The sequence below is a fragment of the Pseudonaja textilis genome, chromosome Z, assembly GCF_049901715.1.
Source record: "Pseudonaja textilis isolate UNSWEBS1 chromosome Z, rPseTex1.2, whole genome shotgun sequence".
In the NCBI taxonomy this organism is placed as follows: Eukaryota; Metazoa; Chordata; class Lepidosauria; order Squamata; family Elapidae; genus Pseudonaja; species Pseudonaja textilis.
Genome location: NC_142008.1, coordinates 2,648,465 through 2,661,903, shown reverse-complemented (window position 1 = coordinate 2,661,903; position 13,439 = coordinate 2,648,465). Strand labels below are relative to the sequence as shown.

At 42.2% G+C, this 13,439-nt stretch overlaps 1 protein-coding gene across 1 annotated transcript in view; it reads right to left on the bottom strand.

Moving 5' to 3' along the window:
- The window catches only part of OBSCN (obscurin, cytoskeletal calmodulin and titin-interacting RhoGEF), a 230,805-nt gene that overhangs the window by 36,014 nt on the left and 181,352 nt on the right, over nt 1-13,439 (bottom strand). The window contains 8 exon segments of the mRNA XM_087917128.1: nt 38-115; nt 510-570; nt 1,812-2,012; nt 2,126-2,207; nt 3,142-3,310; nt 4,561-4,673; nt 6,271-6,407; nt 6,865-6,973. Of these exon segments, the coding sequence (XP_087773254.1) occupies nt 38-115; nt 510-570; nt 1,812-2,012; nt 2,126-2,207; nt 3,142-3,310; nt 4,561-4,673; nt 6,271-6,407; nt 6,865-6,973 (950 nt within the window).

Genomic DNA, 13,439 nt, shown 5'->3' with positions numbered 1-13,439 from the left:
TAGATAGGTGCAAGCTTCCAATTTTCATAAAAGTTACCTTGATGTCCAAATGTAATATTTCATTGCTGTGAAGATACAGGATGCCTTCTAGAAGTTGCTTGATGTAGAATTTGACCTATTTCAGAAAGGGGAAAACGAAGTTATTCAGGTCACATTAAAAAAAAGTCTGTAGAGATTCTCAGTCATCCAGATCATGGTTGCCCCAAGTTGCTTGGGAGAAAAGTTAAACACAGATCCTTCTAGCACTGATCGTGTTACCTAGTTTGGTCATGAAATGTCTGCAAGAAAACCAACAAGCTCAGTGAGCATCAAGGACCCCACAATTCAACTCTGAGCTACAAATAATCAGTATTGAGAATTATATTTGGGCTGGCTGGAGATAACGGAAGTTGAGTCTATAATACCAGAAAGAAATGAGCTGGGGAAGGAATTCAACTGAATTCAACTATCCTTGTTTGTCTTAAAATATTTGGTCCTTTCCCTAAAATACAGCGGGGAAGGATTCTCACCTCTGCTTCTGTCACCTTGTTCTTCTTGTACAGTCGGTCCAGAAGGTCTTCATTGGAACATCTAATCCGTTAAGGAATGTGGACCAAGCCATTGAAAGGGTTAAACAACTAAATGTAGATTGTTTTCAAAGAATCCTCCAACAATTAACTCTCTCCATCTGCCCAAATGATTCAAACCAAGAAAGAGGGACTGGCCCAAGACATTTGACACCCCTGTGGTTGCAAGATGGGACTTGATGAACTGATAGAAGAGAATACCTGTAGCTCAGGGTTGAACTGTTGGTTCTTTGATGCTCTTTGTGCCTGGTGGTGTTCTTGCAGAAAACCACCTTCGGTTCTACAGTGGAGTCGGAATCTAATGTCAGCAATGATGATGTTGCCTAGTTTGGTAATGAAACGCCTATCAGAATACTACCAACCTTGGAGAGCACCAAGGACCCCACAGTTCCTCTCCTTTTCCTTCTCCTTTCCATAAACCCCGCTCTCTTCTAGCACTGATGATGTTCCCTAGCTAGATCATGAAATGTCTCCAAGAAAACTAACAAGCTCAGAGAGCACCAAGCAAGGACCCCTCCTCCTCCTCCTCCTCCTCCTCCTCCTCCTCCTCCTCCTCCTCCTCTTCTCCACAGCTCTCTTCCTGCTAGTGCTGATGATGTTCCTTAGTTGGGTCATGAAATGTTTCCAAGAAAACTAACAAGCTCAGAGAGCACCAAGCAAGGACCTCTCCTCCTCCTCCTCCTCCTCCTCCTCCTCCTCCTCCTCCTCCTCCCCTCTTCCTCCTCTCCACAGCTCTCTCCCTGCTAGTGCTGATGATGTTCCTTAGTTGGGTCATGAAATGTCTCCAAGAAAACTAACAAGCTCAGAGAGCACCAAGCAAGGACCTCTCCTCCTCCTCCTCCTCCTCCTCCTCCTCCTCTCCACAGCTCTCTCCCTGCTAGTGCTGATGATGTCCCTTAGCTGGGTCATGAAATGTGTTCAAGAAAGCCACCACCTCAGGGAACACCGAGGATCCTATTATTCAATGCTGAGCTACAAATATTCTCTTCTATCAGCTTATACCGTACTGAGAAACAGGCATGTGGGAAAGAAATTCAAAACAAGGCTACTTCGATGGTTTTAAGATGGGATAGAAACCAACTTGGAGAAGCTTTCAAGATGGTTACAAACGGCAAAGGAGCATTGGTGGTGCCTGTTTTTTGACCTAGCCCACCATGGCAAGGAATAAGCACTGAGGACTAGTGCCTCAACACCATCTCCTTTCATATCTTTCTTTATTACTCTTTTCAGGGGCAAAAAGGATACAGTTCCAAAATAAGAATTAAGGTTTTCCGTGTTTCAAACTGGTCCAGCAGTTGAGTAATTCGATCGTGGGAAAGTTGCACTAGAATATCTCTCTCCCGATAAGCCTGTTCTCTCGTTCGACTTCGCAACGGGATGAATTTTGCTGCACAAGCCACACGGTTGGCTTTATGGATGACTCTCTTGAGAATGCTGAAGGAGCCCCTGAGAACCATTAAATATTCAGAGAATAAAGTTTGGGCAAAAAGTGTCATATTAGTGTCATATTTTCCACCAAAATAATAGTGGATGCTAAGGGGGAAAAAAATCATTTTTACCTTCCTATTTCCTGTTTAACCTCGTAGAAAGAATGAAGTTTCCTTCGTGGGCTTCGCTTCTTCGCCTCTTGACTTTTCTTGTCTACAATAATCAGAATAAGAATCAAAGTGGCCACAATGACAGAAAAGCTATTTGGCTTCCAATCAAGAACTGGTGGGACCATCAAACACAGGTAGTCCTCGGCTTACGACCACAATGGACCCCCAAATTTCTGTTGCTAAGCAGACAGTTGTAAAGTGAGTTTTGTGCCTTTTTGCAACCTTCCTTGCCATACTTGTTAAGTGAATCACTGCAGGTGTTAAGTTAGCGACCCGGTCGTTAAGCAAACCTGGCTTTCCTGTTGACATTTCTTTTCAGGAGGCCACAAAAGGGGGATCAAATGACCCTGGGGCAACCATCGTAAATACAAGTCAATATTTCTTAGCAACTGACTCATAATATGAAATAAGAAAGATGAAATTAGTCAGTGGAAGCAAAAGGTTTTCAAAGGAAAAAAAAACCCCAAGAAAATCCAACTGCTTTTTGGAAAAAGCACCTTTGGGAGAACTGGGCGATGGAGAATCTACACAGACCACAGACAAAATACAAAGAGCTGTCTGTAAGGGGCCATGGAGATCTTCTAGCCTAACCCCCTTCCCAGGCTGGAGCCTCTACCCTAGGCCAGGCAAACGGCAGCCTCTTCTCCTCCAGGGATGGCACACTCAACAGCTGTTCCATTAATTGCTGTCTAGACAGGATCTTTCTTTGATAAGTTTCAACCCTTTCTTTTCCCCCTGACCTCGGGTGCTTTGGAGAATAGATTGATCCCCGTCTTCTCTGTGACGGTCCCTAAATATTGCCTCCCCCCAAATCCTTCTCTTCTTTAAATTAGTACCCTCATTCGTCCACTGTACAGTTTAGCCTCCAGAGAGAAAGAAGGAAGGGAGGGAGGAGGGAAGGAGGGAGGGAGGGTGGGATGGAGGGAATGAAGGAAAATAAAGAATAAATGAGAAGAAAAGCCACCAAGCCAACATACCTTCCTGCACCACCAGCTCCGCTTTGCAGACCACCTCCCCTCCAGCGTTTTTAGCCATGCAGGTGTAGACCCCTCCATCTTCGGCCCGAGTGTTGTAGAGGATCAGAGAGTAGCTCGTGTTTTCGTTGGACTGGTAGATCCTTTCGCTGTCCAGCAACAAGGAAATTCCCTAGAAGGAAACGAGGGAAGCAGGTAAAATAAGGTAGATAGCCGCAATTTTAGCCCTTCACCTGGGCCTCAGGTAGGGGTAGCCCCATCTAAGCTCTTGGTTTAAGAATATATATCTGGGGAAGGCTTGCACCAAGATAGGAAGAAGGACTTATGACGCAATATTTATAAACTGAGGTAGTCTTCGACTTACAGCGGTTCCTTTAATGAGAGTTCAACGTTACAACAGCACTAAAAAAAGGGGGACTTAGGGCTGTTTTTCACATTTATGACCATCGCATCATCCCCATGGTCATATGATCAAAATTCAGATGCGGGGGAAATGACTCATATTTATGACGGTTGCGGTGTTCCCAGGGCCACGTGATCCCTTTTTGCAACCTTCCCGTAAGCGAAGTCAGTGGGGAATCCAGATCCAGTTAATAGACGTGTTACTGGCTTAACAACTGCAGTGATTCACTCTACAACTGTGACAAGAAAGCAGGTAAAATGGGTCACAATTCATTTAACAACGGTCTCTCTTGGCAACAGAAATCTCCGGCTCAGTTGCAGTTATAAGTCAAGGACTCTCTGTATTATAATATTTACGACGGTTGCAGTGTCCCGGGGTCTTGGGATCCCCTTTTGCTGCCTTCTGCAAAAGTCAGTGGAGGGAGCCAGATTCACTTAACAACCATGCGACTAACTTAACTTCAAGGATTCGCTTAACAGGCATGGCAAGAAAAATTTGCAATATGGAGCAAAATTCACTTAATAACTGCCTCGTTTAGTAACAGAAATTTGGGGGTCAATTGTAACCGTAAGTTGAGGACTACCTGTAATTACTTTTTTTTCTAAATCCACACAGCATATATATTTTTCTATCAACAAAGGGGTCTGTAGCAGAGGTGGATATTCAGAAGGTTCTGACCAGTTCTGGAGAACTGGTAGCAGAAATGTGGAGTGGTTGAAAAACCAGCCAATCCCGCCTCTGACTGACCCCGCCAACCCCATCTCCTCTCTGCCTCCCATTGAGTCCCATCTGATCGGCTGGGTCTCCTTTGGTTGCCCTGCACAGGAGAACAGAGCTGTAAAGCAGGTTAGTGGGGTGGGGAGGGAAGGGGGATTTTGTAGTATCCTTCCCCTGCCACGCCCACCAAGCCACGCCCACCAAGCCACACCCACAGCAAAAAAAAATTTGAATCCTACCACTGGTCTGTAGCCATTTCTTTTTTTAATTTCCACCCAGGTTTGGGGATGTTTCTGACGTACCTTGAACCATCCGACAACCGGCTGAGGATTGCCTTCAATGATGGCTTGGAACTTGGCCATTTCCCCACACCGAACCTGGACATCCTCAAGGGGCACCTGCATGTAGGGTGGACCTAAATAAAAGAAAAATACGAAGTGTAGTTGGGCAGATCTAGCGCCTGGGTTATTTTCCTGCAGATGTTTCATGACCCGACTAAGCAACGTCATCATTGCTCGATGGGAGTGGGGTGTGCTCTCTCAGTGTTTTAAGTAGAACTATTCTATTTTTCAGAAGGAGAAAGGAGAAAGCAATCAGAGTCGTGATAAGACTTGTACCCATGAACTGTTTAAACAAGGTTTGGGTTCGCGGGGCCCTTCTTGTGTCTATATCTGTGGGGTCCTTGGTGCTCCCTGGGCTTGGTGGTTTTCTTGCAGAATGGAGAGGGGCTTGTAGAAAGGGAGGGAAGGAGAAAGAGGAGCTGGAGGAAGAAGAGGAAGGGGAAGGGGAAGGAGAGGGAGAGGAGGAGGACAGGAGGGGAGGAAGGAAGGGACTACAACAACTGTGGATGCTCTCTGAGCTTAGTGGTTTTCTTGCACGCCTTTCTTGACCCAACTACCTAACGTCATCAATGCTAGAAGGGAGGATGGGGTGGTGGAGAGGAGCGGGAGGGGGAGGAGAAGGAGGAAATGGGTAGATGGTGCCTTTCATGTTCTCTGAGTTTGGTTGTTTTGATGCAGACATTTCATAACCCAAATATGTAACATCATCAGTGCTGGGTGGGAGAAGGGTTTGCTCTTATATAATAGACTAGCGGACTATTGAAAAGAGGAAAATTGTCTCAATCTTCTTCCGCCACGTATTTGTCCATGCATGCGTTATCCAGTCTGCAACCTTCATTTACCGTATTTCCCCATGTATAAGCACCCCCTTTGTATAAGCCACCCCCCCAATTTTTGGACTGTGAAGTTTTGAAAAAAATATTTTATTAGAGAAACAAGTTATGAAGAAAGAAAATTTACAAAGAAACAAAATTCGACGCCTAGATCTACAACTTCGGTCATGACGCCGAAGCGGTGCGGGCGACGCTAGCAATCTACGCATCGGAACGAGTAGGAACGAAGCATTCAGGCCGATGCCTAGCGTATGCATTTCTATCGCGTGACTGCACTCGTAATCGTATCGTCACTTACAATTTTTACAAAAAGTATAGCATACTGCTGGAAAATCAGTTTATTCCTACTTTATTATTTTATGCATTTTTCACGTATAAAAAGTGTACCTGCTTTGTATATGCCACCCCCTACTTTTGGGCTTGAAAATTTTGGAAAAAGGGGTGGCTTATACATGGGGAAATACGGTATTCAACTCCAACGTTAAAAGGCTTGTATTGCTCCGGATTCCTCCGCATCTGCAATAAGGTGGTTTATCTCATTGCACAGATGCTGTTTTGTGTCTTTCATTTGTGTCCTTGATTTCAAAATGCAGCACAACCCACACTTTCCCCCTCCCTTCACGGGTGATAATGGGGGGGGGGTTAGAACTAGGTAGCCCTATAATCTTGAAGATCTGAATAGCTAGAAACACAGTTCAACCTAGCCTTGAAACTTCGTTTTGTTTTGGTCCACATGGAGTCATAGAACGTAGAATATTATTGTTGAAAGGGACCCTGGAGATCATCTAGTCCAACCCCCCTCACCTTGAGGCCACGTCAACAGATAAGAATCTCTTACTTGTGACGCCCTTTTCGCCTTTTTTATCCACACAGGTTCTCTCTGCGATGCCCTCAGTGGCTTCCCTGGCTAAATCCAAAACGTTCTCTGCTCCTTCATTCCTGAACCACGGCACCTCTGCCATCATTTCGAAGACCCTTGACAAATGAAACCAAGAAGCAGAATTATGACCAGGAATGAGGAGATGAAACAATCAAACTTCAGAGACAGGTAACCCCTGACTTACAACTAAAATGGAGCCCAAAATTTCCATTGCTGAGCGAAACTGTTGTTAAGTGAGTTTTATCCCCATTTTCTTGCCACAGTTGGTAATGTGGTTGTTAAGCGAATCTGGCTTCCCCATTGACTTTACTTGTCACAAGATTGCAAAAGGGATCGCCTGACCCCCGGAATTCTGCAACCGTCACACCTGTGAGTCAGTTGCCTCATGTCTTAATTTTGAATACCTGACCATGGGGATGCCATAATGGTTGTAATTGTGAAAAACGGTCATAAGTCACTTTTTTCAGTGCCTTTGTAACTTCGAACAGTCACTAAATGAACGGTTGCAAATCAAGGACTACTTGTAGGTTTAAAGAAATTCAACAAACTTACTTGGCAGAGAGAATAGCACATTCAGACACACTTTTGTCTTGGGGAATGATGTTTATTTCCCTGGTCAATGTGTCACTTTCTCCGGTTTTGCCAGCAGGCGCTTGCAGTTCTGATAGTCACAAAAATAGAAATATTTAGATTAGTTGCTGCTAGAAATAAAGTGTTTTATCGGTTACTATCGCAACCCTGCAGGAAAATACTGCACTCTTTTTAAACTTAACACTGCTAATGTTTGTACTCTTTTGTTCACTTTTTAAAAAATCAGTGTTTTCTCTTATTTCAGTCTTAAATTCTATGGAATTTGCATTTTTATGATCTTTTATTTCTTTTTAATTGCTTATTTGCTGATAAATAGATTAAAACAGTGCCGCAGACCAAACCTGTCTTTAAAAAAAGCACAAAATCTAGCTGGGTGACTTTGGGCCAATCACCAGGAGATTTTGAGTTCTAGTCTTGCCTTAGCCATGGAAGTTTGTACGGTGACCTTGGGTCAGCCCCTCTCTCTCAACGCAGCCCACCTCACAAGATACTTGTGATGGAAAAAACAGGAGGCAGGACTATAAAATATGTTCGCCATCTTGAGTTATTGGGATACAAATAAATAATGAGAAGGAAGGAAGGAAGGAAGGAAGGAAGGAAGGAAGGAAGGAAGGAAGGGAGGGAGGGAGGGAGGGAGGGAGGAAGGAAGGAAGGAAGGAAGGAAGGAAGGAAGGAAGGAAGGAAGGAAGGAAGGAAGGAAGGAAGGGAGGGATGGCTTTTTTTTAACCATTTTCCATTTGACAAGAAATATTGTGTATATCATCTGCTGTTTAGCTGTAACCATCGCCATTGAAAAAATAATGTCCACTTTTGCTCCATCTACCATATTCAATTGCATGTGGGGGTAAAAAGTTGTGCCCCCAGCCCCCCCAAAATGACAGACAGAACAGTGGAACAAAGGAGCAATAAATGATGTGCTCTGTAGCCTTCAGTGTGTGATGGTGCAGAAGAATCTGACTTCCGTTTGGTTATCTGAGATGGAGAATAAAATGTCCTTTATCATCACAAAAACATTCTAGTTGTGCATTTCCTCCACAGTGGAGCTCTACAACTGCATCAAAACTGCTTCTGGACACACACACACAGGGTTTCCTTAATTTCCACTTTAGGTGAAATGATAATTTTTTTTGATACCCTGCCATGGGGGAATCCTATCCTATCTTTCTGGCCCCTGAAATCGAGAGGGTGACCAAAACAATGATGGCATCTAAGCTTCTCCTGTTTCCTTGCGAGCACTTGTGTCTGCAAATATGGTTTTAAAAATGGAGCATCAATCATATCTTCACGGTTCCCATCTTGGCTTTTTGGGGGGTCACATCCTGCATCCATTTTCATTTCAAAGAAATGACCATCAGCTCAGAAGAAGGAAGCTCCAAAACTCAATGGAGAAGATCTACATAGAAGACCTAAGAAGTTATTTATTTATTTTTATTTCTCAATTGCTTACAAGATAATAGGTATAAGTAAAAGCATAGTTATGAATACATGGATACATATAAAATATATATATAAAAGAAACAATAGGACAGGGACCGTAGGCACATTGGTGTGCTTATTCTTAAGAAAGGGGTGAAGTCAAGAGTAGACAGTCTAAGGTTAAAGTTTTTGGGGTTTGGGGAAGAAACCACAGAGTCAGGTAGAGCATTCCAGACATTGACCACTCTGTGGCTGAAGTCGTATTTCCTGCAATCAAGTTTGGTACGGTTAACCTTGAGTTTGTATCTATTGTGTGCTCTGGTGTTGTTATGTTTGAAGCTGAAGTATTCATTGACAGGTAAGACATCGCAATGTATGATTTTATATACTAAGATCAGACCGAAGGTGGCATAGTTCTAGATTTTCTAGGTCTAGAGTTTTGAGTCTGGTGGCATAAGGTATTCTGCAACAAGTAGAGGAGCGGAGAACTCTTCTTGTGAAATATTTCTGGACTTTCTCAACTGTGTTAGTATCAGATACCTAAGTTCTTAGGACGCCTACAGTACTATCTCAACTGACAAACTTTTTCAGATGTGGACTATAAAGTTAATCTGCTGATCCAGCAAGAGTTGGGTTTTCTCCAATTGGAAGAGGCTCTATAGATCTGTAGATTATCTAAGGCTTTGATGCTCTTGAGATGCTATTGGGCCTCTTCAGCTCCCAAGGGAGTGTTCCACTGGAAGCATCTTTGGAGTTATGGAGTCTCCAAATGGAAAAGGATCCAAGATTTGAATCTGTAATCACTGGGAATAGAAAGTTATGGTTTGGTGTAGACTTCATGACATGACCTGGTCCTCTTTTAGGAGAAGAAATTACAAAAAGAGAACTTGAAATATTACAGTGAAATTAGGAGGACATGTCTGACCTGGATGTAGATTTGAAGGGTTTGCTTAGGAACACCTTGGGTAGAAGAAGATTACTTTTCCCAAAATAGTTTAACAGATCTTGAGTAGATCCCCAGATCAACACTGCAGATGGAACAATATCTTTTCCTATTCAGAAGGACAATAGATCGGTTTGTTCTTTAGTGTAATCTATTGTTAACACTCCTCATCTCTCTATACAGGTAGTCCTTGATTTATGACCAGTCACTTACTGATTATTCAAAGTTATGACAGAGCCCCCAAAACAGTACTTGCAACCATTGTTTAGTGACTGTTCTAAGTTACACCAGTACTGAAAAAAGTGACTTGTGACCATTTTTCACACTTACAACTGTTGTAGTAGCTCCATGGTCATGTGATCAAAATTGAGATACTTGGTAACTGACTCATACTTATGACGGTTGCAGTGTCCGGGGGTGTGTGTCACATGATCCTCTTTTGCAATCTTCTGATGAGTAAAGTCACTTCCCAACGGTCTGACTAAAGCAGAGGTCTCCAAACTTGGTCACTTTAAGACTTGTGGACTTCAACTCCCAGAATTCTCCAGCCAGCTGAAGTCCACAAGTCTCAAAGTTGCCAAGTTTGGGGACCCGTGGACTAACGTAACAACTGCAATGATTCACTTAATTACTGTGGTGAGAAAGGTGAAAACATGCAAAACTCGACAAAGCTCAAGCAATAGCACGTTCTGCACATGTTCAGGGAAACTATTTTGCAAGATGACCTCAACCTGAAACGGACTTTTCATGCCAGCCTAACGCCAGATGTATATCTTATGTGGTTATTTCTATGAAACTGGTGTGGGTGTTGGTTTGAGTTTTTTGAATGCAAAGGGTTCCTTGCACAAGACTGGGCAAGAGGTTATGATTGCCATTAAGATAAGTTGCATGCCAACAACAAACACCAAAATGCCAACGTTCACAGTGTTGGTGCATTTTTTTATTTTTTTTATTTTTTAATTCTGCAGACAGAATTCACTGTGGCTGTAACATGTGGCGGACATTAAACAAGGCACAGTTTCAAGTGTAGCATGGGGGAAGCGCATTTTGACTTTTCTGAACCTTTTCTGCAAATATCTTTGAAAAGCCTCAATAAGTGATGACAGGCGGTTTTGGGAAGAAAAAGAGGGGGGAAAAAAATCTTCCAGGGAGATTTTGTTTAGACAGAAAGAGACCTTGAGTTCAAATCCTGTTTTAGGCATAAAAGCCAGATGGCTTTTCAATCAATCATTAGGGGATTGGGAATTTTAGACCTGCATTAGGCATGAAACCCAGCTTGGGCCAATCAGCAGGAGGCGGTGAGTTCTAATTCCACCTTATGAATTGTGGGAAACCAGCCACCCCAGAAGAATGAAACATTTGGGGGAGTATTAAAAGAAACAGAACATTAAATTTCTCCAAACATGCTATTAAAGACAGAAACAGACTCAGCCTTTCTCAACAGACCCCTAGCAGATATTTTGTGCCCATTAGGAAAAAATGGGCCAGACAGACTCTCTATAAAATAAAAACACCTTCAGCTCCAGATTGATGGGATTAAGAAGAACAAGACGTGACCATTTAGGACATAATCGGATTAACCCACTACCATTTAGCACAAGACAGAGTTCACAACATTGCACAATCTCCTAAGGGTATTTCAGGACCTATATAAAAATCCTGGCACTCATCTAGTAAGAGCTCAACTGAACCAGACCACAAACCTTGGTGGTTCCGTTCACCAATAAATGGTCCCTTTCTTTCCGATCCGCCTTCATTTCCAGCGTCTTTCTCCCAGCTTGGAATTGAACCAGATGGATTTTTTTTTCCCCAACAGAACAGAAACCAGCTGGGTGACTTTGGACTCTCAGCCCAGCCCACTTCACAGGCTTGTTGTTGTGGGGAAAATAGGAGGAGGAAGAAGGAGTGTTGGATATGTTCGAGTTATTTAAAAAATAATAATAAAGGCCGGATATAAATCATCCCATCCCATCAAATTGAATAAATAAATGTATTTTTTAATGTGCTTGGCAAACGGCACACTTGTTTCGCAGCATCTTGCAGTCACATGATTTTAAACTGTTTTTCCTAGTTTCTAGTTTTTATTTCTAACTCCTCGTCAACACCCCCCCTCCCCATCCCAGTGGATATACTGCAGTCATTTAATGACCACTGCATTTATTTAATGACCGCAGTGTTGGATTAATGACTGCCACAAAAAAGGTTGGGTCATAAAATCAAAGAGAGGTCAGGCAATTACCCACTTAAGTACTGCTATGTTTTATGACGGTAATTCCAGGCTCAATTCCGGTCATAAGTCGAGGACTACCAGTACAGATCAATTTCTGTGAATTTTGTACATTTTATACAGTTCAATGGCAAAACCCTATTTGCAATCTGACTTGTTTTTATTTATTTATCTCTCCACAAAAGCCTGAAGTAAAATAATTTTTTGTTGCTTAAGATCACGGAGTGTCTTTGGGGAGAGCCAGGACAATAAGTAAATACACCATAATTTCCAATAATTTTGGATATAAATTGCCCAGCTGAAAATTGTGGCAATAGGCAATTTTGGAAACTGGTTTGAACAACCCTCTGAAGTGGAAGAAACTAGAGCTAGTCCTCAACTTACAACCACAATGGGGATCAGCATTTCAGTTGCTAAGCAAGATGGTTGTAATGCAAATGGTGCCGGATTTTACGACCTGCTAGGTGTCAAGGAACTGTTTCACACATCAGTTTCCCATTGCATGTTATTCCTCTATAGCACGGGTGTCAAACTTGCTGTGTCACGTTGCCTCCACTTCATGGAACTGGGATTGGTGAGGCACATGATGTGTTTGGCCCGCAGCCTGCCAGTTTGACATCCCTGCTCTGTAGAAACACTGAAAATACATTTGGTGCATAGCCCAGATGACAATTCAAGTTGAAAAAGATTACTTTGAGAAGAACCACAACAAAAGAAATGCTATTGATTCTTTATTGATAGAAAATTGAGTGTCGTCCCAGTTGACATCTCATCTCTGAATTCGTTTGATCTCTGAAACAATCTGTTCACTTTCCACCAAGAATATCTAATCCAGCTGGTTCATCAATACAAAGGTAAAAATCAGTATAAATTGTTATTATTCCTTTATAAGAAACCCCAACATTTATCTACAGATGGTAAATCTCATATTGGCAAGAATCTTTTTTCCCCTGGAACAGACCATAACATTTCAAAAAGTTCCTTTTTTTAAAAAAAAAAAGTCCAAAATATCCAGTGGCTGAAAATTCCAAAAATTAGCTGATTGAGAGAAATGTACCTTATTTTTTGTTAGTTATTTCTCAGCCTATGAAGATTTCTGCATCTGTTTCATGGGCTTCCTTAAAAATTCCGCATTTTACAATTTACATAATTTTGTATTTTTAAATGTAGGTTGATGGATCACATAATTTTCTACAGAGAGGCGGTTGCAGATCTTAAAATTTTGGTAAATGACAAAGTTAAAAATGCACAGACACCACGAGGTAAACACGTAAAGAATAATTGAAAAAGGGGTTTTGCAAAACAAAAGGGACTGTAACTGTTTGAATAAAATTCACCCAACCTTCTAAACTTTGTGGCATGATGTTTGCAGGTAGTCCTTGACTTACGATCACAACTGAGCCCAAAATTTCTGTTGTTAAGCAAGACATTTGTTGACTGAATTTTGCTCCATTTTATGACCCTTCTTGTCACAGTTATTAAGTAAGTCACTGGAGTTGTTAATTTAGCAACATGGCTGTAAAGCAAATCTGGCCTGCCCATTGACTTTGCTTGTCAGAAAGTGACAAAAAGTGATCACATGACCCCAGGATGCTGCAACAGTCATAAGTACATGCCAGTTGCCAAGCGTCTGAAGTTTGATCATGTGAGCATGGGGACGTTGCAACAGTTAAGTGTGAATAATGGTCACAAGTCACTTTTTTCAGTGCTGTTGTAACTTTGATTATTAAACGAACGGTTGTAAGTCAAGGATTACCCATATTCAAGGCAAAAAGGCTTGCCGTAATGAAAATGACAAATGTTGGGTGATCTTCAGAAGGACCCCATCTTTGGTTGGAGAAGACTTTCCCAGCAAGTTGAGAACGCTCTACTCTCCATTTATGGTTCAGATAAATGTGTCAATGAAGGATGAATTATGAAGAATTATTCACAATGCATTTAAACTCATCC